The 21,814-nt window shown below is 38.5% G+C and overlaps 1 protein-coding gene across 4 annotated transcripts in view; it reads left to right on the forward strand.

Moving 5' to 3' along the window:
- Positions 1–21,395, forward strand: part of CDIN1 (CDAN1 interacting nuclease 1) — a 138,969-nt gene extending 117,574 nt beyond the window's left edge. The window contains exons 11-12 of one of the 4 annotated variants that reach the window (XM_086749361.1): positions 5,763–5,937; positions 6,719–8,704. In XM_086749361.1, the coding sequence (XP_086605487.1) occupies positions 5,763–5,922 (160 nt within the window). In that variant the 3' untranslated portion in view covers positions 5,923–5,937; positions 6,719–8,704. Of the gene's footprint in view, positions 1–5,762; positions 5,938–6,718; positions 8,705–21,292 lie in introns of those variants that run through there. The other 3 variants (XM_086749362.1, XM_086749363.1, XM_086749365.1) reach the window with 3 other exon arrangements.
- The last annotated feature ends 419 nt before the right edge of the window (positions 21,396–21,814 follow it).

Below are 21,814 nucleotides of genomic sequence, written 5' to 3' on the forward strand. Positions count from 1 at the left end.
ACTAAGTATTGGAATTTTTTTTCTTTCTTTTGAACAGATTTGATGAAGTCAAAGAGATAAGGTGCTGCGTAATGCCTTGAAGGCATCTTTTGTTTAAATCAGTGTGTGTATGGCAGTGGATCACAAAAGTGTGTGGAGGATTTAAAAAGTTATGGGGATAATAAAACCCAATAGTTAGCTTTAAATTACATTCAGAGTTTTTAAAATGCACTGTATTTAGGCACAAATACCTTTATTTGATTTTAAAACTCTATATAAATTAACAGTAGCAGAAATACCTTGTTATGAACTATTCTGAACGAGGCTTGTGGTAGCTGTTTAAATGGAAAATTTCTTGCTAATGAAAGTCAGTTTCTGAGCAGTGGCTGTTAAATCTTTGCCAAGATATATAACGCTGTGTCATCAGCAGTAGTAAACTGGTCTAGACGTAAGGAAGTTGGCTGACTGATGCCAGTTGACCTTACTTGAAAATGTGGTCTGCAGTTGTTGCCTACTAGCTGAGCTCTGCCAATATCTAAATTCCCTCTGCTGACACAAATGAGACTTCTGCAAGTACACTAAAATAAAGTTGTGAGTCCTTAAACAGTAAAGAGTATCTAAAAATCAGATGATATGGGGTTTTAAATTATTGTATCTTCAGGGTTTATTAGAGCTACAAGTAAAAGCAGTTTACCCACAACTGTGATTCTCAAGAACTGTGTTAAATTGACTTAGAATGTAATAACTTATTTGTGAATTTTTGTAATTCCCTTTTCCCAGGAAATAAGTAATGATGTGCAAGTGGTAATACTCTAATTTGCTTGATATTATAAAGAAAAGCAAGTAAACAAAGCCACCTTTTTAGCTGGCACTGTTGATGATCTGACATTAAAAAGCGAGGGACCAGAATGCAGTCCTTCAAAAACACATTCAGATGTGACCTTCATAATTAAGATCACCAACGAGGTAGACTGTTATGCTTTCGTATAATGTGAATACTCATCTGACTCTGTTTGATAAAATATTTGCTTAAATACATGCATGTTAGAAATAGTAATTTATATGCCAGCATTTCATTATGAGAATCTCTTGGAATTAAAATTATTTACATTACACTGAGATGCATACAACCCATCTATAACAAATCGACTAAGAATAAACGAAGTGAACATTTATTTTAAAGCAATTGCAAGATGTTTTATATTTCTGCTCAGCATTGAGCAGTGTGTTGAAAATGCATTTTTCATAAAACCACATGCAAGGCTTTTTGATGGTGAAAAAAATCCACTTGCCACAGCCACATGTCTAGGCAAATCCTTAGAAGCTAGTACAGACCCCACACAGACATTCCAGAAGAAAAGACATTAATAGAAAGTAGTTTCTCTTGAAGTGAAGTAGAATATGTGTGAGCCTACTAGGCCACTTTGACAAATAAATAAAAGTCTTTTTTTTTTTTCTAGCACAAAACTGGTTCAAGTAGGGGGCAAGTTAAACCCAGATTCATATTTTACTTACTTTTTTCTTTCCCTTTTATTTCTTAAGTCATCCCTTGGCTTATATGAAGGTGCAATTTTTTTTTTTTTTTTAAAGAAAAATAACCACTTGTCTTTGGGTTATCTATATTTTACCTTCCTGGCTTCTCAGCATATCTCTGTGAAACTCCTTTCCAAGAACAAAGCCCAGTGTCCCAGTATTATCAATGTATAAATCTATACTTCTTTAACTATGGGTTTCTTTCAAAATTGATGTAATTAAACCAGTACAAAAGATCATCTGAACACCCTTAAATTAGTGCAAAGATAAGTTTTATCTAAAGCACTATCAATGTATAAATGTATACTTCTTTAACTATGGGTTTCTTTCAAAATTGATGTAATTAAACCAGTACAAAAGATCATCTGAACACCCTTAAATTAGTGCAAAGATAAGTTTTATCTAAAGCACTGTTGAGCCTGTAACTATACTCAAACTATATTTTACTATCTCTCCCATCTATCTCAGTCCTTCAGTTGATTCTTCGAAAGACACTGTCTGCTGCCCTTAGTACTTTGACTAAATTTAGTCTTCTATATCAGGCCTAAATTAGGCCTAAACTAATCCATGGGTTTTTGTAATCCTACTCTCTTCTTGCCATGCCATGGGGTCATAAGCCTGTCTACCTCCTTTTTGGCGCTTCCGGCTCTCTGACCCCGCACTGAAGTGCAGCTAGATTGGCTTTGGCTGCCTTGTAGTCACAACTTCTAATGTCAAAACTAGATAATGACTAAACTAGGATTTATATAATGATTACTACACACTTACTGGTTGATTTTTAAGTCAGCTGATGCAACCTGTGTGGACAATTTTCACTCACTGGGTTTATTACATTCTGAAGGAAGCTTCCCTCTATATTTCCTGTTTATTCTATTTTTACTGCATGGAATTAACCTTAGTTACTTGGATTTCTTTTCAGCTTTAAAAATAAATTCCATATAAAAGTTAAGTTCTAAAAGTAATAGTTTCACTAGAATAGGTAAAACTACAGTTTTGTATAAATTCTGGCCATGTTCCTTCACACCAAAGCTTTTCAGGGTAAGAACTAAAGACAGGGGAGCACATTTTTAGGGGATTTACACAACTTTTCTGAACAAGAACAAAATCCATAGAAGTCCATAGTTTGTTACATTCTAAGCTTGAATTTTGTTTTAAGCTTAAACTGTCTCCAGTGTGTCATTTGTATGAAATGGGATAACCTGGCCTATATTGCATACCGTATCTATGTAGTTTTAGAACCATTTGGTACCTTCAAAGTTTTTTTCTTCTCCTCAGAGCTACTAAATGAGTCCCCTTTCCATAGCAGTACTAAGTCAGCATTCTGTCATTTTAGTTTCTTCTCCTGTGTAAACCGAGTTTAGTCACTAACTTGTTAAATGTTATGATTGACACAGAAATTAATTTGTAGCTTTATTTTGTAATTCACAGCATTAAGTTTCGTTCTTCATGGTGTCATATCTGCACTTTGTGAGGAGTTGAATTAAAAAGGATAGTTCTTACTTCTAGGTTACACTTCCCTACCTCATCCCCTTACACAAAAAGGTTAAGTGTCTTTTCAAATTAAGGCAGCAGTAATTAACCAGTGGCATTGTTTGTGATTTGCCAACTCTGGGCGTTAATGAGAGAGAAATTAGCACTTAGCAGCAGGAGCTCCTGGTAGTCAGTGACAAATGCTTCATGTGCCAACGAGTTAATTTTGGTCCAAAGTACTGCACTTAAGTGTTTTTAAACAAAAGTATGGTATGTTTTTTATATTATCATACATATGAGCTGTATGATATACAGCTATAATAGAAGGAATGACACAATATAGTGGAAAAAAGTACAACCTAGGCAGCACAGGGCAAATAGTTTTGATATAATAACACAGTCAAAAGCAGGAGTGATGGATGTTTTCATGCTAAAGATCTACTTGCTCCTGCAATTAACAGTATGCAGATGTTCTTGTATGTAATTTTTATCATCACATTTGGCATTTCTGAAAATAATTTTTTAAGCACAAAATAACCCTGAAAAATTGTGCTTCAGCTGTGATGATTTGCTAGAAGGACATAAATTAGCCTTTTGAGAAGTCTCAAAATATTAATTTTATTTAAAATTACAGTTTCAAAAAATAACTTAACAAATTACTTCAGCACGGTGCCCCACGCATTGTATGATGGACAGGGGATTCAGGCTGCCACACAGAGCAAAATGAGCCCTTCAGAACTTGGGCTGAGCAGCTGCTCATTAGCATCGAGGTTTTACCTGGCCCACGCGCTCGTAATGAGTACGTACTGGTGTACATTCCATAGCTTCTGCCTCGCATAAAATAGCCCATTAGAAATGTAAGGTCTGCTCCCTGTCTTCTGGGGATTTTTGCTTTTAAAATCACTTCGGTTAGTACCTGAGTACATCCCTTTACATCCCCCAGTTATCCCTTTCTATGTTTGGTAGAGGTGGGAACAGATGCGTAGTCTGGGAAGTAACAAAAGTAGGCCCACGCTGCGTCAGCAAATTAGGCAGGGAGCGTCAGTCCTTGGCCTCGCTTGCCGTCTGCTCCTCGCTACTGCTACGCCTCCGTGTTACACTGAGGTCGTGCACAGCTTGCCCCCACGTGGACCTAAGCAAAGGAAAATGGAGAGAAGACCTTAGAGACAGTAGAGGCTGAAGTTGCTGGCCAGCCAGAGAAAACTTGGGAACTGGGTGTAGGCAGCTTGATCCTTCAGTATGAGCCACTTTTTAGTCTGTGCTTTATTCAATGCTAAACATGTTTGAATATGCGAGCTAGTAGCCAGAGTGTTAACCTTTCCACTTTCAAATATCATCTTTCTGTTGCAAAAGGCAGATTTGCCAGTGTTGCCTCAGCTACGCTGAGGGGTAATTTACATTGCTGCTAAACTGCAGCCACTTCTAGGTTGAAGAGTAGTAGCCATAAACCAAAATGTTACAATGCTCTGTAGCAGTTTTGGGCAAAAGACTACCGTATCAAATTGAAACTGCAGGAGGAAGCCACAGGGGTTTCTTCTTCCTTTGATGCCAGTTCCATTGCATAAGCACATCAAATAGAGCTTTCCCTCCATTTTTGGAAAGAAACCACCCTAATGAAGCCAGTCTGGCACTACCCACGGGTTTGAGTGCTTGTATTGTCTGCCAAGTGGAAATTTAGGTTACCGTGCATCCCCCCCCCCAACACATTTTTTATTATAATTAAACATTAACAATAATTGGCTACGTATTGGTTGAGCCCTGAGCACAGCTCTGCATATAAGCCGTTACATGACATTCTATTGAACTTTTTCTTGTACAGACGGTATCTAACAGCTCATCCTGCACTGTTGTTTTTGGCAAGTTCACTACAGCATATAATAAATCAAGAAAAGAAAAAGCTTTTTGGCCTAACGTTGTACAGACTGCTGTAATGTTAGGCTACAGAAAGCAGTTCTGTTTTTAGACATCCTTTTACTAACCCAACATTCATAATTTATGATTTCACTGTAAAATTCCTGCAACACTACACCAAAAGTAGTGCTGCCCTTTAATTAAGTGCTCTCAGTAGGAAAAACGTGAAACTGATGTGCAAAACATATCGCAGTACACAGTGATTGATAGTGATTACTTCTTTATGAACCCAGCCTGAAGGTCTGAACTTCCTGATGGGTAAAATGGTCCATGGGGCTACTTCCTGAGATTGCCTAGTGGGGATCAGCAATATCTGAGGAATTCCCGAGGCACGTTTCAGAGACATTACGGCAGAAACTTTCTAGTTCTTTCTGAATTGTGCTTTACATTCATAATTACCTGAATAATAGCTCATTGTAGAGATTATATTTTAAGGATTCCTTGTTACCTTCACGGTATTATAATTTGCATGAACTGGGACTTGCATAAACCGCTGTCTTTTTAATGCACATCCAAATCTGAAAAAGCAGAGTGCATGGCAAGAGAGACTTCTGTATGTATCAAATGTTAGATTTTCTGTATGTATCAAATGTTAAATGTTATTTATTTAAAGCATAGGTCTTTTTTTAGTGATATGTGCAAAGTATTCAAAGGAAAAATCAAAACTCTTATGTGGATATGTGGATTGTTTGAGTCCATTTTTATTCATGGAATCAGGTAATAATGACATATATCAATTCAACATTGATTAAAATTTGAAAATTAAATGGAGGTCAAATGCTCTCCAATTTTGCAGTGAAATTAATAGATTTGCTTTGTTGGAATTGCGGAGGTGGGGAATTAAAGTTCACATAGCACAATCACTTTAGTTCATCTTCCTTTTTGCTTGATAGATTTGGCCCTGGATTAGTCATCTACTGGTATGGATTTATCGAAGAGCTGGACTGCCATCGTGAACGTGGTATCCTGCTAAAAGACTGCTTTCCTACTGATATTGTGACTCTGCGACACAGCATGGCTCAATGCTGATGGTGGGAGGAAGAGGTAAATCCGGAAGCAATATTACTTTCCTGCAGTGTAAACTAATGGCAGCATCTGCCCTGAACTTCAGCTGAACTCCTGCTGCCCGCCCTCATGCTACTGCCTCTTTACACAAACATATCAAGAGTTTCTGTTTTGCTTCAGACCTCTGTTGTGATCAGCCAAAAAAGACAGACACAACCCACTCATTATCAGCATTTTTGTCTCTGTCAGACAGCTAGTTTCTAGATACTCATAATCTTCCTTCCTTCCGGATGGCTTCTTCTAGTATTCTAAACAAAGACAAAAATGCAGAGGCTGAAAGGTGCAACTTTCAATTCTTATCCCTGTTAGAGTCACCTTTAAAAATAAGCAGCTTTTTCATTATTTCACTCACAAGTTTATTCAGTGCTAGTGATCTGACTGAAACACCTACACTGGTGTGGAAAATTGGTAAAGACTGTTATTCTGGGGTTTAAAACAACATAAGGCACAGCTCATAAAGACCAAATGATAAGACATGATCATGTAAGTTCTGGCTGTTACAGTAAATAGCCAGATTTTGAGATAGTAATTGGTATATGTGTTTTGTCACTATCTGATTACTAAAATCAACAATGGAAGCACAAATGAACAATTGAAAAATAATCTCAGGGGATTTTTAGGGGTCGTGAAAGTGAAGAGCGAGGATTTGTTTTACGTGTGTGAGTCTGTGAAGTTTGGAGTTAGTTTTGTGGGGTTTTTAATAAGTAGTTTAATGAATCAAGAATAACTTGTGTTTTGTCTTTTCCTCCCCACTCCCCAGGGAATTTATACCTAGGAATTTTTCTTTTAATGGATTTTAAGGAAGGAATCTGTCTTGACCCCTGTAGGTATTATAACGTGCAATTTTCTGGCGTACTGGAGTCCGAAAGAAGAATGTGCAGGAGCTCTCTATGTGGGTTACTTCTGAAGAAGATTACCATCCTGGTGTTCAAGAAGGGGAGTAAAAAAAAAATAAAACATTGCTTCATACTGGATCAGTTGCACAAGACAAATAAAGCACACAGATGGGCAGAAGTTTCCTGCGTACTTAAGTATTCTTGTAAGACCGTTGTTTTTCTCTTGTTGGAACCACCAAGATCAGAGGTACATTAAGGTGGGTGTTAGCCCTCCTTGAAGTTTTGAGGAGTTTAATCTCATTCTATTTCCATCCTCATCGCCACTCAGAGGGGCAGTATTGGGCCTCAGTTTGTGCTCTCAGTTAGAGGTTTCTTGATGATAGCAGCTTATTGGGCTTGACATTCTTTAATACTCTTTTCTTTGCTAACTGGCATTCAGGAAAGGACAAAATATTTCAAAAAGTCAGTGAGACTTCTGCACGTATGCTGACCATGTTCTGATTTTCAGAGCAGTTAAGCAGAGGTGCAGATTCTGTGGTAGAAATAAAGGTGTGATAACAGTCTCCCTAAAGCACAAGTTGATAACCTCTTCCATAAGGAAAGGGTCTTTAAAACATCACCGTGCATATTCATCATCTTTTTTCAGTTGAGGTGATACTTTATGTGCCTGTATGGTTTCAAAAATCACATGCAGACTTTTTACAGTCTTGCCTTGAGTTAAAAGAAAGAGTATTAATTTTATTCAGGTTTTTTTCAGCTATCATTGTCAGATGCATGCATAGTATTTTTATTTTGAATTTTTAGTTCTCTCTTTAACAGTTTTTTGTAAGTTTCAGACAGAAGTTTATCATTTTCACTAATCTTTAATTTTCAGGAAAAAATACCTTTAGTCTTCCTGGTACTCTGTCGCTTGCTGCAGAGATAAGCTAGTATAGCTCCACTACAGTGATTTACTGTTGCATAGAGATTATTTTCTTGGATTTGAATGTGTTATAGTGGAAAGATTTATTTTAAAAAAAATATTCAAACACCTGTAACTTATTTGTATTCAACTATTTAAGGTATTGTGCTTAGCTTATTTTACCTGACCAGCTTTAAGGATCTGCCCCTAAAGATGCACAGAAGCAATCTGTGAAGTTTACCTGCCTGATGCTACATCAAAGCTGCATTTAGGGTGTTGCTGCCCCTGGGACTTTTAACTGTGGTTTACGTTAGTGGAATGTGTAAAATCAAGAAGATAATAAAAAAGAAGAAATAACTGAACATTATCATAGTAGAAAATTCAGAAATAATGTTTGTCTGAGTGAAATAGGTTTAAGGGCAAACTGAATTTGTTGTAGCTAGTGCATATGCTTTCTGTTGTATGAAATCATTTAAATCAGCTTTTACATGATGCACTAATGCTGCTTTTTCTTTTTGAATAAATTAAATTTATCTGCACAGATGTTGAAAATTCTGCTCAACCTCCATCAAAGCTTTGCTTTATTTGTTTTTACATTAAACAAATTTATGTGGGGAGACACAGATAAATCAGGTTAGGCTTGTATTTGTTTATTTATTCCTCTACCTAGTGGGGTGACATAACAGGTTGGAAAGCAGTACAGCTGTCTTTAATCAAAGCTTTGACCTCATCTTTATATATTGCCCCCTTTAAAGTATTAGAATGAGGATGAAATAAACCACAAAAGTGTACATACTGTACTAATCTCATTACACGCGATTGAATAAGCTTTGCCACCACAAAAATTTACACTGTGTCACCATTTTAAATGCTGAAAGCACAACATTAAAAAAAAAAAAGGCTACTTTGTTATTCCTAATCATATCTTGAAAAAACCCTCCTTTGTGTATTTTCTCTGTTTATCAGATGTAAACATCAACTTTAATAATAAAAAGTAGAGACTACTGTTTGTGGATTGTTTGTTGGTTTTCTTTTCTTAAACAACGCTGTAATCATTAGAACCTTAACATAAAGCCAAATCCAGTTTTATGGAGTATTCTGTAGAGTGTGTTAATGAATTATGCCAAGCCAGAAAACAGAAGTGTGCATAAAACTGAATGATGTTCTCACTGGCATATATAGACTTGCCAAGCATCTGCTCTTACAAGCACTGTAATAAGGCCTGTTCTGAGCTTTAGGAGTTGATGTAAGTGTATTGAATAGGGAAGTAAAACTTCCTTCTATAGGAGGAACAGGACAATGATGGGTCATACTCTAGTACAAAAATAAAACATTTTTTACTATTCCTGTGTTCTGGGGACTTACTGGGCTGCATCAAAAGAAGCGTGGCCAGCAGGTCAAGGGAGGTGATTCTCCCCCTCTACTCTGCTCTGCTGAGACCCCACCTGGAGTACTGCATCCAGTTCTGAAGCCCCCAGCATAAGAAGGATGTGGACCTGTTGGAGCAGGTCCAGAGGAGGGCCACAAAAATGTTCAGAGGGCTGGAGCACCTCCCCTATGAGCACAGGCTGAGAGAGCTGTGGTTGTTCAGACTGCAGTAGAGACAGCTCCAGTGAGACCTGATAGCAGCCTTCCAGTACCTAAAGGGGGCCTACAAGAAAGATGGGGAGAAATTCTTCAGCAGGGCCCGTTGTGATAGGACAAGGGGTAACAGTCTCAAAATAGAGGGAGGTAGATTTAGATTTGCTATTAGCAAAAAAATGTTTACAATGAGGGTGGTAAAACACTGGAACAGGTTGCCCAGAGAGGTGGTGGATGCCCCATCCCTGGAAACATTCAAGGCCAGGTTGGATGGGGTTCTGAGCAACCTGATCTGGTTGGAGATGTCCCTGCTCCTTGCAGGGGATTTGACTAGATGGACTTTAAAGGTCCCTTCCAACCCAAATTATTCTATGATTCTATGAATATTTCCCTAGAGCCCGCTCAGAGCGGAATAAAACTTCTGATCTAAAGCTGAAGAAAAATTACCAAATGACTTACTGTCCTTACCCCTTACCTCATTACTATTTTACCACATTAATAGTACTGATAGTTCATGAATAATTTTCATCCTATTTTGTTATAGTCACTCATTCAAAACGTCATTCCTTTCTGATATTAGCTTTTGGATTTCTCTACCACCTAGACTACTACAGAAGACTATTCATGACTCTTTCCATTTGCTGTTAAATCCTCTTTAATTTTGCATCTTTTTTAACCACTTCTCATTTATTTATGCAGTATCCCATTAGCCCTTCATTCCTCTTTAAAAAGTCTGTCCTGTGTTTTCTACTACCTGCATCTATTTCTGATCCTACATCTGAAGAGTGCTGTTTTCAATTCTGTACGCATTTGGGCTGACCTACCATCTCAAGCAATTTTGCTCTTACTCTAATTTAAACAGCAGCTTTAGGTACCAGACAGACTGTCCTCAAATTTCCACACTGTGTTCTGACAGAGAAGCATCGTGATGCTCTTCTTCATTCTCTTGGTTTGAAATATAGATCATTTCTGCAGGCAGGGAATGCCGACAGCACGGAGCTCTAGTGCAGTATAATCACTCCTGTATTGAGCGTAGAGTTGTACAAAGGACTAAGTTAGGAGGGCATCTGTGCTACTAGAAAATAGGCACAGACAATATTAGGAATTGAGTTGTTACAGCTTTCTGCAAGTTCATGCCTATATTCAGCAGCACTTCTGGAAGAAGGTCTGTTGAAGTCAAAGGTTTAGCTTTCCTTCTGTGCCAAATCTACTTGGCTCAGAAGGGAAACGATGGCTAGCTCCCCGTTATCAAACCACCATTCTGACAAAAGCGTGTACATTCTACAGGTTGTTCTTATTTACCAGAGTGGATTACGACTCCTTGAGGGTCAGTACACAGGGTTGAACTTGATTCTTCCTTTTACTTCAGCTGAAGTAGTCTCACTATTTAGGCTGCTGAAGAGATCCTCTTCAGTTAGACAGTGAAGCAAGAACATGGAGCAAGAATAACAGTTGTTAGAAACAGGCTTTTGTTATTTCAACTATGAGATTATAAATATGTTAAGACAAATGCTGCTCAAGTAGTAATTTAGTATTATGGAATAAAATAGGAGGCTGCCTGCAAAAAGAAAAAAAAATGCCTGTCCTGTTATTCTAAGTCACAAAGGGCCATTTGTTGCGGATTTGCAGGTTATTCAGAAATAACTGTTTTATTACGTTGACAAAAGAAGAAACGTTAAGGGCTTGCTCTTTACAGTGGTGTGATAGGAACCTCAAGTGTGCCTGTTGAAAAATGAACTAGCTAACAATGGGAGCTTGGCAGCAACTTCACCATTTATAGGGAAACCGTCTATCTAGTGCGATCTGTATAAAATAGACCTCGCTTAGGTTAGGGAAAGGTCACAAGTTACACAAAGTTTGGATAGTCTAAATGCGTTACTCAAAACTAACTCTCCTGTGTATAGTAAATATTATTTGAACCTGTATTATTAAGAACATGCCAGGATTCAAAAGATTAAATAAGGAAGATGTAATTATGAGCTAAATAATAAACAGAGCAGTTTTAGTTCCCCTTGTGTTTTTCACTTTCCTGCTATTGTTTCATATATGACTCTTATACAAAGAGCAGCTTAGGTCAGCTACTATAAATTATGGGTTTCGTACAATAGTAATCTACCAAAATTATTTCAGAGCTGGATCAAAGAGCTTCAAAAGACTTTTCAAAAACTTTTCCACATAATAAAAAGACTTCATTTTGATGCCCTATTTTTATAAGGATTTTGTGATTTAGAGTTGCATCTTACAGTATTCAGCTACTTGCTTTGACACTATGTTATTGGAACACACAAGATTTGCATCATTTTTTTGCAGACTCAAATAAGAGTGAAATGGTAATATTAAAAAAAAAACCCCTCTTTTTAAAAAACATTACCTGGTGCATTTTTCAGGCTAGGTTTTTAAGCTGATCTAAGTGAAAATGTTTTTGTTTGTTTGTTTTTTAAGAAAATCAGCAAGATTTCAAGGGAAATTTTATCTTTCTTCCTTTTACAAACATGAATCATATTCACAATGATAACAATCATTCACCATAATAACAATAATTCTGCTTAGTAGCTTTTAGCTGTCATCTTGTCCCTCTGTAAGATGTTAGCCTGCCCTCGCTCCTGGACAGGCTTTCACCTAATCTGAACAATTGCATGTCATGTGCACAGATCCATAGATGTGGCACTGCGATGTCAAAACAAAATGAAATGTCAATGCAAGTGTATGGAGACAGAGTAACAGTATTGAAACCATGTCAGTGCGCATCTACAGAGACCACGTTACTCTGTCAGTGTGATTTTAGGAAGATCACTTTGAAATGTTAAAATGAAATGAAACTAAGTCAATTAGGTAATAACAATTGAGGTTCAGGGATTAATTGAGGGCCTAAGGTGAAGCCAGTGACCATTAACCCCAACTAGTTATTAATTCTTGGAGAAATATCCTTGGCTAAGGTTATTCTCGTTATTAGACAGTTTGGAGGTTTTTTCCCTATGTTGTGTAAATACTTTTGGCTGTTGCCTCGAACAGTGATACCACAAAGTGCGGTATTGAAGGGCAGTACGAGGCCCATTAGTGCTAAGTTTTCATAGAAAGTGAATCCACATAATAGCAGGCAAACACTTGCTTTTATACAAACATTTAACAGATCTGTGTTGGTGTCCAGCTGACTGTCTGTAGACAGACAGACAGATTTACTACAACATATTTACCTCTGAGAACTTGCTGAATGAAAACAGTATGAACATGGAGGAGTATTCATTCACACAGCTAGTTGCATGGCCCAAGTATTCATCGTTAACATAAAGCCGACACATAAAATGGTCAAACAATAACAGTATTAAATAATTATTTTTTTAAATACCTAGACAAGCACCAAGTCAAGGTTACAAACTTTATGCAAATTCAGGTTTCCAGAGTATATGACTGTAGCATTAAGACCCAAAGGTGCGATACATTATTCATTTAATAGTACCAATGAGACATTCTTGCCAAGATCGATGCCTCTTTGGCTCAACGTGCTGTACAAACACATACAAATTCTCCCTGGGTCTCTGTCCTAAGGGGGGATGACATAGGAGACTAGATCAAAGGAATATAATTGTTTTCTTTTTATATATGTATTTATATAAATACATGTACATTTTTATATAAATATATATAATAAACACGTATAATTATTTTTGCTATTGATAAATACCAGCTACTCTTTCTCTTACAGAAGTCCCTGATACTTGTTTGCTCTTTATAGATATGCTTGTAGAGGCCTTCAGGAAAGGGCAGTAACACTTATCCCTATCGTACAGGACAGTACCCCATGTTTAAGTGTTGGTGAAAGCACAGAGACGTTTCTGTGGCGGTGATGCGGAGAGCACAGGACACAGAAGAGGGGATGAGCTGCAGCCGGACAAGGCCAGGTCCAACCCTGCTGAGTGCCAGCAACTGGAACTGGACGTTTCGGGGCTTTTGTCTCCAACGTGGAGATGCATAGACATGCATCAGGGGTGCTAAGAACATTTCCGAAAGAACTTTGAAACTCCCAGTAGAAGAGTACTGTGGAAATGCGAGCTTCATTACTAGAAAATGTTTTCCATTACAAATGGATATATTGGATTAATTTCTTTCAATTTCTTTCTTTTCTTTTTTTTTTTTTTTGCTTTTCCATAACGAGCGTTCACATCGCACTCTATCACTCCATTTTGTATTCTGCCTCAGCATGATAGCTCCATAATGAGTGGAAAAACATAAAAATTAGTTTAATCAGTTTCTTTCCATACATACTTTAAGCAGCCTCATTTTAATATATTTGGCATTGCATTACATACAAATGATGAAAAACATTAAAACATTTAGAAAAAGTATTCTGGCTACGTATCATGAAAAAAAGTGTATGTGCAGTTGGGTCTCAAGACATACAGTTTCATCCTTCCTCTGAGGCAAGACTGTCTACCTAGATCAGCTTAAATGCCTGTCTACTCTATTCTTTAAAAATTCCAGTGATGGAGATGCTTAGAAAGATATGGGAATCCGTTCCACTACCCATCTTTATTTAGCTAGAAAGATTTTCCAAGGTCTTGCCTAAATCTTTTTTTTTTTTTTTGCTGTAATAAGCCTGTTTAATCTCATCCAATTATAAATTAATATGGAGAGTAAATCTGATGATGGCTGTCTTCTTTTCTGATCCTTTCCATATTTGAATATTGTTTTCTCAACTAAACACCATGAACTCTTCCAAAAATTTTTGTAGAAAGTTTTTAACTTCTTGATCATATTTCTTACTTTACACTTGTCTTTTCCAGTTTGTCTATGTTATTTTGTTCTAATTTTAGAAACACAGTACCTTAGGTACAAGATCCTTGCAAATACATTCCCTCAATGACAATTTGTAGGCTTCTATTTAGTCTGGGGCCCTTTATAATGCCCACATCCGTATTCATCGCAAATTAATCATTTTTTCATCCTATTTTTCTTTTCCTTCCTGCACATACTACTTGATAGTGCATTTTTAGTTTTAACTTGCTGACTTCAAACTACTCCTGTGATCTGTTAAGTTTCATTTGAATTCTAATTTCACCCTTTGCAAATACTTAAATGCTTGGTGTGATTCACAAAGTTTTGTACGTGTGATTCACAAAGTTTCAGTCAGATTAACCAAAGTTAAAACAGTCAGTGTTTCTAGTCTGTTTCATGGATGAGTTTGTTTGTTTGTTTCCAATTTCATTAATGAGGTTTTCCATTATTCTTTCCTTTATGCAGTTTTTCACTGTCTTTTCTCATCTGATTTGATTTGTTAAATCTCTCCTATTACCTTTCCATATATTTTTAGTCCAAGATTTAAAAAAATAAAAGGTGTTCTTAGAGGCACAGTAGCCAGCATGTTTACAACAGTGACACCTTAAAATGTGAACGTACACAAATTGTGCTTTTAAATGTTATCCAGTCAAAGGCTGTGCTTCCCACTGGTCCACTAACAATGCAAAAACACGACTTCCTCTGTCTATTTAGCCCTTGTATGGCAAGTCCATAAGTGATGGCTTCCTGGTTTTATAAATACTAACAGCTAAACAGCAAAGCATTTTCTGATTTCTTGGCCTCATATTTCCTTCAAAGATATCAAAAAGTATTTTCCTGAATTCCTTGGCGAGGCGTATTTTATGTGAATCAGGAGTGGAGGAAAACAAAGGAAAGGGCCCATCCTAAGGATGAAATCCCCGGTTTGGATCCAAGCCTTGACAGTCCACTGACAGAAGAACCAAACTATAACTCTCTATTTCAATAGATTTAGCTGGTTTTAGCATCTGGCTGTACAGCATTGAATCAGCAATAGGATTAATTAATTAATTCTGCTGACCCCAGCAGAAAAGGACTTCACCACACTGGCTTAAGGCCTGAAAGCCATGTTATGATGTGTTCCCATCGTCTGAGGTTTTGCTCTGATTTCTCACTGTCTCTCTCCTCCTCACTGCAGTGCTTTCTCTCAGCTCCGCGTGTCCAGATTGAGAGGCAGCTTGTGAGACTCATATACTTAGCTAGATGCATTCCATTTGCCAATGTGCTAAAAATGAAGATATTTTAAAATTATTTTTTCTTTGTCTAGTTTGTTTAATCTTTCTGCATTGTTCTCACTTTAGAAAGTTCCATTCACACACAAGACTGGAATAATACCTTCATCTGAAACACCCTCAATTCGGTTTGTCTGCTCAAGTTGTGGAGCCAGGTCTTCTCCCGTGCTGTACATCAGCATTCCTTCAGCGACTTAAAAAACATTTGTGTATTTGCCAATTTACAATTATTAAATCTCTGGTGATGCAATATAAAAGTCAATGCTTGGAGAAGGAAAAGAGAGCTGATAGGTTTCTCTTCTTTGTATATAGCCCCTGCCAAAAATATAGATACTGCAAGAATATTGACAAGTTTTAGATGTATCTGAGTGGCACAAAGTATGCTGTATGGCAGATGAGCACACTAAAGGTACACAAGTTTGTCATGAAATAAGAGGCATCTTTCAGCTAATAAACTGTATGCAACTGTTCATTTACTGAAAAGGGACCATAAAGTACTATGTGAATCCAGTAAAAAAAAAAAAAAATAAACAAAATAAAACCACCACAGCTTTCAGAAATATAACTGATTTGTTCCAGAATTGTTCACTGGCTGATATACAGCAAATCGTAGCATTATTTTGTTCATGTTTCAAAATATGTGTCTTGAGTCACTGAACCAGATCAAAACATAAATCTCATCAGATCACAAAAATGCTGGACAATTTTCAAATAAGTGAATGAGTGCTGAAGCTGGGCTGTGTTTGAGACACAGACCAGCCATTCTTGCCTGTTTCTAAACCTATGAAAGCTAAACAAGATGCATCTCCATGGGCTAAAGTATGGCTGACCTGAACCCAGGAATGAAGCGAAACCCAACTGTCTTGTAATGCACTTCATCAACCCATCTCCATATTTCACTCTCCCTTACAAAGGATTAACCACTTAGAGTTTAGAAAATGGAGGTAAAGACAAACATTTGAACCTACCGATGAATAATGAAAATAATGAAATAACGATAACAATGATGCTATACTTCCCTTGTGCCCTAAATATCAGCTGTGCCACTGAGGGATTTCAAGTGTGCTTGGTTTGGGGTTTGGCTTTTTTTGCTTGGCTGTTATTTGCTGTGGGTTGGCGAATGCTCTGAATCTCCCAAATATAGCAAAGGCAAGAAAGAAGGAAAAAAAATAAAGTACTTTTTGTTGTGGTTTTGTTTAGTGAGGCTGGACCTAAGGTGGTAGTTTCTGTACGAAACTGCTAGAAGTTGCTCCCCTTTGTTCAGTGGACTCGGCCAGGCCTAGGGCAGACCTGATGCTGGCCAAGGCCAAGCCAATTGGTAGCAGAATGTTCCGTGATAACGCCTCTGTGATAATGTATTTAAGAAAGGGAAAACAGAAAGAGAAGAGAAGATGTGAAGAAGCTGAGCGGGGGGCAGAGGCACAGAGGGGGAGGCGCAGGCCTCATTGGCCTTGCAGGCCTCACCCTCTGGCCTCTCGCCAGGTGGCCGACTAGGCCCGACTCGGCCCGGCCTGGCTGCAAGAAGTGGAGAGGAGATGAGCTGGATGATGGGAAGAGATTCTGAGAGGCGTCTGCCAGCCTGTTGTGAAGATCTTTTCTTGTGAGAGGAACAGCTGCAGACGCCAAGGTCAGTGAAGAAGGAGGGGGAGGAGTAATGCGGCTCCTGGCCAAGGTTCCCCTGCAGCCTGTGGTGACGGCCATGGTGGAGCAGGTTGTCCCCCTGCAGCCCATGGAGGTCCACGGAGGGGCAGAGATCCACCTGCAGCCCGTGAAGGACCCCACACCGGGGGACGTGGATGCCTGAAGGTGGCTGTGGCCCATGGAGGGCCCGCTGGGACAGCCGTTCTGGAGAGACTGCGCTCCGTGGAAGAGATGACCCACGCTGGATCAGTTTCAGGAAAGGCTGTGGCCTGTGGGAGGGACCCCACAACAGAGCAGGGGAGGAATGTGAGGAGTTCTTCCCCCAACCATGAAGCGGCAGCGTGAAACAACATGTGATGAACTGACCACAACCCCCATTCCCTCTTCCCCACTGTGCTGCTCGGGGTGGGAAGGTAGTAGAGATAATGTTAAGCTTTGGAAGAGGGAGGGGTGGAGGGAGGTTATCTTGTTCTCTGTCTCATTATCCTGCTGTTTGTAGTAATAAATTAATAGTTTTCCCCAAGTCGAGTCTGTTTTGCCCGTAATGGTAACTTTAAGGATTTTCTCCCTGTCCTTATCTCAAACCTCGAGCCATTTTTTCTTGTATCTCCCCCTGTTCTCTCGGAGGGTGGGGGGAGTGAGAGAGAGACTGCATAGTCTGGTCCCGATGGGGGCTGAACTATGACATACTTCAAGACAGGAAAAAAAAAAATTGCCAGGAACACTAGGAGGCCAAGACAGACACAGTCAGAGGCCTGGCAATTTCATCAGAAAGTCTGTTCACGTGATACCTCCAGATTCCATAGCCTGTCATTGATTGCACTGAAAATAATGGAGTTACAAAGATGCAGTTACGCAGTTAATACCAAAGGTGGGCAGGAGGACCTCTAGCATAAAGTGTAAAACTGGAAGATGAGAATTGGGCTATCAGAACCTGTAGTGAACTGTCTATTAGAGATTAATTTTCTACTTGTGAAATTAGCAGATCTGTCACAGAAATAGTTCAGGCAGAATGAGTTCAGAAACCTGTGAACTACAAGATGAGTACATCCTTTAAAGAGAAAAATACCCATCATAGATAATGCTCTCCTCAGGTTCCAGATTAATCAGGGAGAGAGAGATGGGATTTATATGGTGAATTTATGCTAAACTCTTTTACTTGGAGAAGTAAAGCTTAACTCTAAGGGATGCAAGTAAAGCTCTAAGGATGCAGAAAGGTTTCCTGGCTATACCCTCAGGAACACAGCACTGGCATATTCCACAGCTCCTGTATGATGCCCCACTTCAGCTACGTCTGTGGTAAATGCAGGGAGGCAGACTTTGGCCCAAAAACAGCAATTCCATCTGGGACAACCTTCCAAAAAGTTTCATCAAAAATTATAGCTTGAAGTACAAAACCATTTTTGTGTGAAATGATATATCTAGTTACCTCATCTGAGACTCAGGGACAATTTAGTCATGCAGAGTACTCTAAGAGAAAACAGCTTCCATTATGAAGACGTGTACAAAGCTAGAAACTTTGTGAAGATGCCTGCCTTGGACAGCTTGCCTGCTAGAATTGTGAATAACAGAATTAATAATAGTGGGGTGCTCCAGATGTGCATCTTAGTATGTTACACACTTGGGAAGGTATTTAACTTTGAAGTTTACTGGAGTAGACAGACTGGTAACGAGGCAGGAAAGGATCACAGCAAAAAAAAAATAACCCAGCCCAGTACAATTCTAAAAATAATCCTGTTACAGCAATAGCTGCTTCTGACTGCAAAACAGATTTGGATTCTTACAGATATACAAATCTCATGCAGAGAAGTCCCAGTGAACATCAAAATTTGTTCTGCTAGTATTGTGTAAGGGTTGGTGAACTGTTCATCTGAGACAACTAGTTTAACAATACTTGTAAGCTGTTAATTTTCCCACTGCACCTCTGACACAGGTAAACAGAGGCATTAAAATTAAGTTTATTGCCAAAGACTGCACTAGAGTAAAACACAACAGGTGGTACCTCAATGTCTAAGTGCCATTATAGCTGTGCTTCTGTACTCCTGTTTTTTGCTTTTTGGATTTAACATTTGTTTGGGTTTGGGGTTGGGCTTTTTTGTTTCGTTGGTTTTGTTTCCTATATAACATTCAAAGGTAATCTTATGCTGCACAAGCCAAAATATTTGCAGTGTACTTTTGTTCTTGTTGTGTACTCAGACTAAATTTTCTCCAAAGCAAGGCAAAGGGAGGTTGCTATACACTGAATCTGAAGAGGACTTTGCACATTAAGTCAGCACACATTTGTATTTTCAATTGCCCCATGAAATTCAGTACTGTTAGCACCAGAAATTCACAACTTAGATGTTTTAGGGTTATCTCAGTTCTAAAAAGCCTTATACATAGCTCTTAGAAGTAATTTAGCCCTACCACTGATGTTCAGGGAAGGATATTAACCACTTAATTTAGAAAGACAGGGACTACCACTACAGTTTCTAAGTCACTGCACGACAATTCATATACTACAACCTACAAAAGATACCTTCTTGTTGTACCTTCAAAAAAATTAATTGAGAAATCATGAGTGGGATTTTTCTAGTGCAGTAAGCAATAGCTTAACTCATTGCCTCTAGACATCACTTACCAACTATTTCACAGGAATCTAAGTTAAGCCAATCACCAAATGCTCTTGAAGATCCCTATCCAGCTTTATAAAAGACTTCAATTTGAAATGAAATGCAGCTGTGTTTTTTTATTTATTTTTATCTAAGAGCATAGACATAGATGGTGACACAAATGTTCTCAATGAAGGAGAAGGAACTCAGTTGTGTATCTGATTTGTTCAGGTATAAAGCTGACTTTTTTAAAAAAAAATACAGACTATTGTTTAGCAGGAGATGTAGTAGATAGTAAGGCAGAATCCCAGTGGGATGTTTACTTTTAGCAGAGCATTTGTAGTGGTCCCCAACAGAAAGAGCTTTATTCAGTGATGCATATTGGAACATAAAGCAGGTTTTACCAACTCTACAAAGCTAAGAAGTCCATGGTATGAAACGATGAAATTCTGTTGAGCTCACACAAGTACCAAGCAGGTGCTGCAACCATGTGTTGTGCTGCTTAACTGTTCCAAGGAAAGAAATCCTTTTTTCCAGGCCTCAGCTCCCCGTGTCATTCACTGAAGGAGCCATCCACCTCCAAAGGTGCATTTGAAGCCACCTCCGGACTGAACAGCCACATGAAGGTGAACACACCTACTGCAGCAGGAACAAACTGGGGAGAACTTTATGCAAATTCTCTTTTTTCCCCTGAAGCAGGAGTCTTCATTAAGGGCATAGCAGTGCCTCCATCTACTTAAAATCCAGAGCCTTAAATGTAAGGGCCTACAAATGCTTTCGCAATAAATAGATGTAGAGAATTCTTAAGTACAGACAGCACAGAGCCCTCTCTCCATACACTTGCATGGAAAGGCAGGTGGTTACAACACCTTCTTGGGATCAGAAAGACACAAGTGGGAGTCCAAACCTGTGGGCACTATTAACAGTCTCCACTCTCATCTGTCACAGTCATTCTGATGCAGAAAAAAAACCTCAAACTTCATGGGCCAGAAAGTGGGAATAAGAATGAGCAAAACAGTACTATTTCAGATATGTCTTCAGTCAATCTAAATCTATCCTTCATACGAAGGAGAAAACCAAATACATATTAATGCATTTACCAAAATGCCATTGTATAAGTGGGGAGGACAGCAACTCACTCTCCTCCCATATGTGTTCTAGAAAGAAAAACGTTGCTATCACTGCACTTCAAGTAGAGATTGATTGACTCACCATATGTAGGTTTGCTTTTAGATTAGCATGTGATTGAAACCCCACAAAGAATTTTCCTTACCTTCTGGATCCTAGCCAGGAAAAAAAGCCTGAACAAGGTGACAAGATGATGGTGGTACAACCGAGGTGCTCCAGGGCAGCAGAACTTTGGGCTTGTGGAGAATTGTGGGGTGAAAAGCTGAGGTCTTGTTTGCCCTGGACACCTGGGAAATGAGCTGCTGGAACCAGGATTTGCAGGAATGGTGTTCCAAGTTTAGGCATCTAAACTAATTCCTTTTGGTTCTGACCTTTAAGATTAGAATAGCAGAAACCCAAGAGAAAAGCTAGCAAAAGAGAAAACAAATAGATTGACTTTTCATCTCACTAGCAATATGGAGAAGCCTTTCTTCACATGCTCAGCTACCTAATGTTTCTAATGAAACAGATGTTTCTGTAACCATTGTATATTTTTTACATCGTAAAATTAAGTGGAAAGATTCAATAGAGTTAAAGGGGTATAATAATGTATCTTTCCCTGACTCTCAACAGGACATCCGTTTTCTATAGGCTTCTTCAATGGCAAAGCCCAGCTAAACGGGTTTATTAACCTTACTCTGGAGAAGCTTAGCACAAAACTAGCATCAAAAAAAAACAGGTGAGAGAAAGAGATTTAAAATGTCCTTGACACCAACATTGCATTTTCACCAGCTAAAGACAGACACTTATGTTCATGTTTACTTCAATCTTCTGGCCATGTTTCTTTAGTTGATGCCATATATGTACAATTATCCACTTCCTAGTTCACCCCTTCTGGGATGTTAACTTTTAAACCTAATATTTCTCCGTCATTCCTTGCCAGATATTTTTGTGTTCAAACTGTGAAGTAAATAATCTAGTGATTAGCAGTAACCTGAGTTAGTAATGAAAATTCATCCAGAAAGTGCCAAGCACTCAAAAAAATTCTGCTAGTGAAGGCATTTAGGTACTCAGAAATGGGGGATTCCAAGTTTTGATTCAAGTAGCTCTCCATGACAGCCATAGGGGCCAGAAATACCCTTTTATAGAGCAGCC

The sequence above is a fragment of the Chlamydotis macqueenii genome, chromosome 5, assembly GCF_036417535.1.
Source record: "Chlamydotis macqueenii isolate bChlMac1 chromosome 5, bChlMac1.mat, whole genome shotgun sequence".
Classification (NCBI taxonomy): domain Eukaryota; kingdom Metazoa; phylum Chordata; class Aves; order Otidiformes; family Otididae; genus Chlamydotis; species Chlamydotis macqueenii.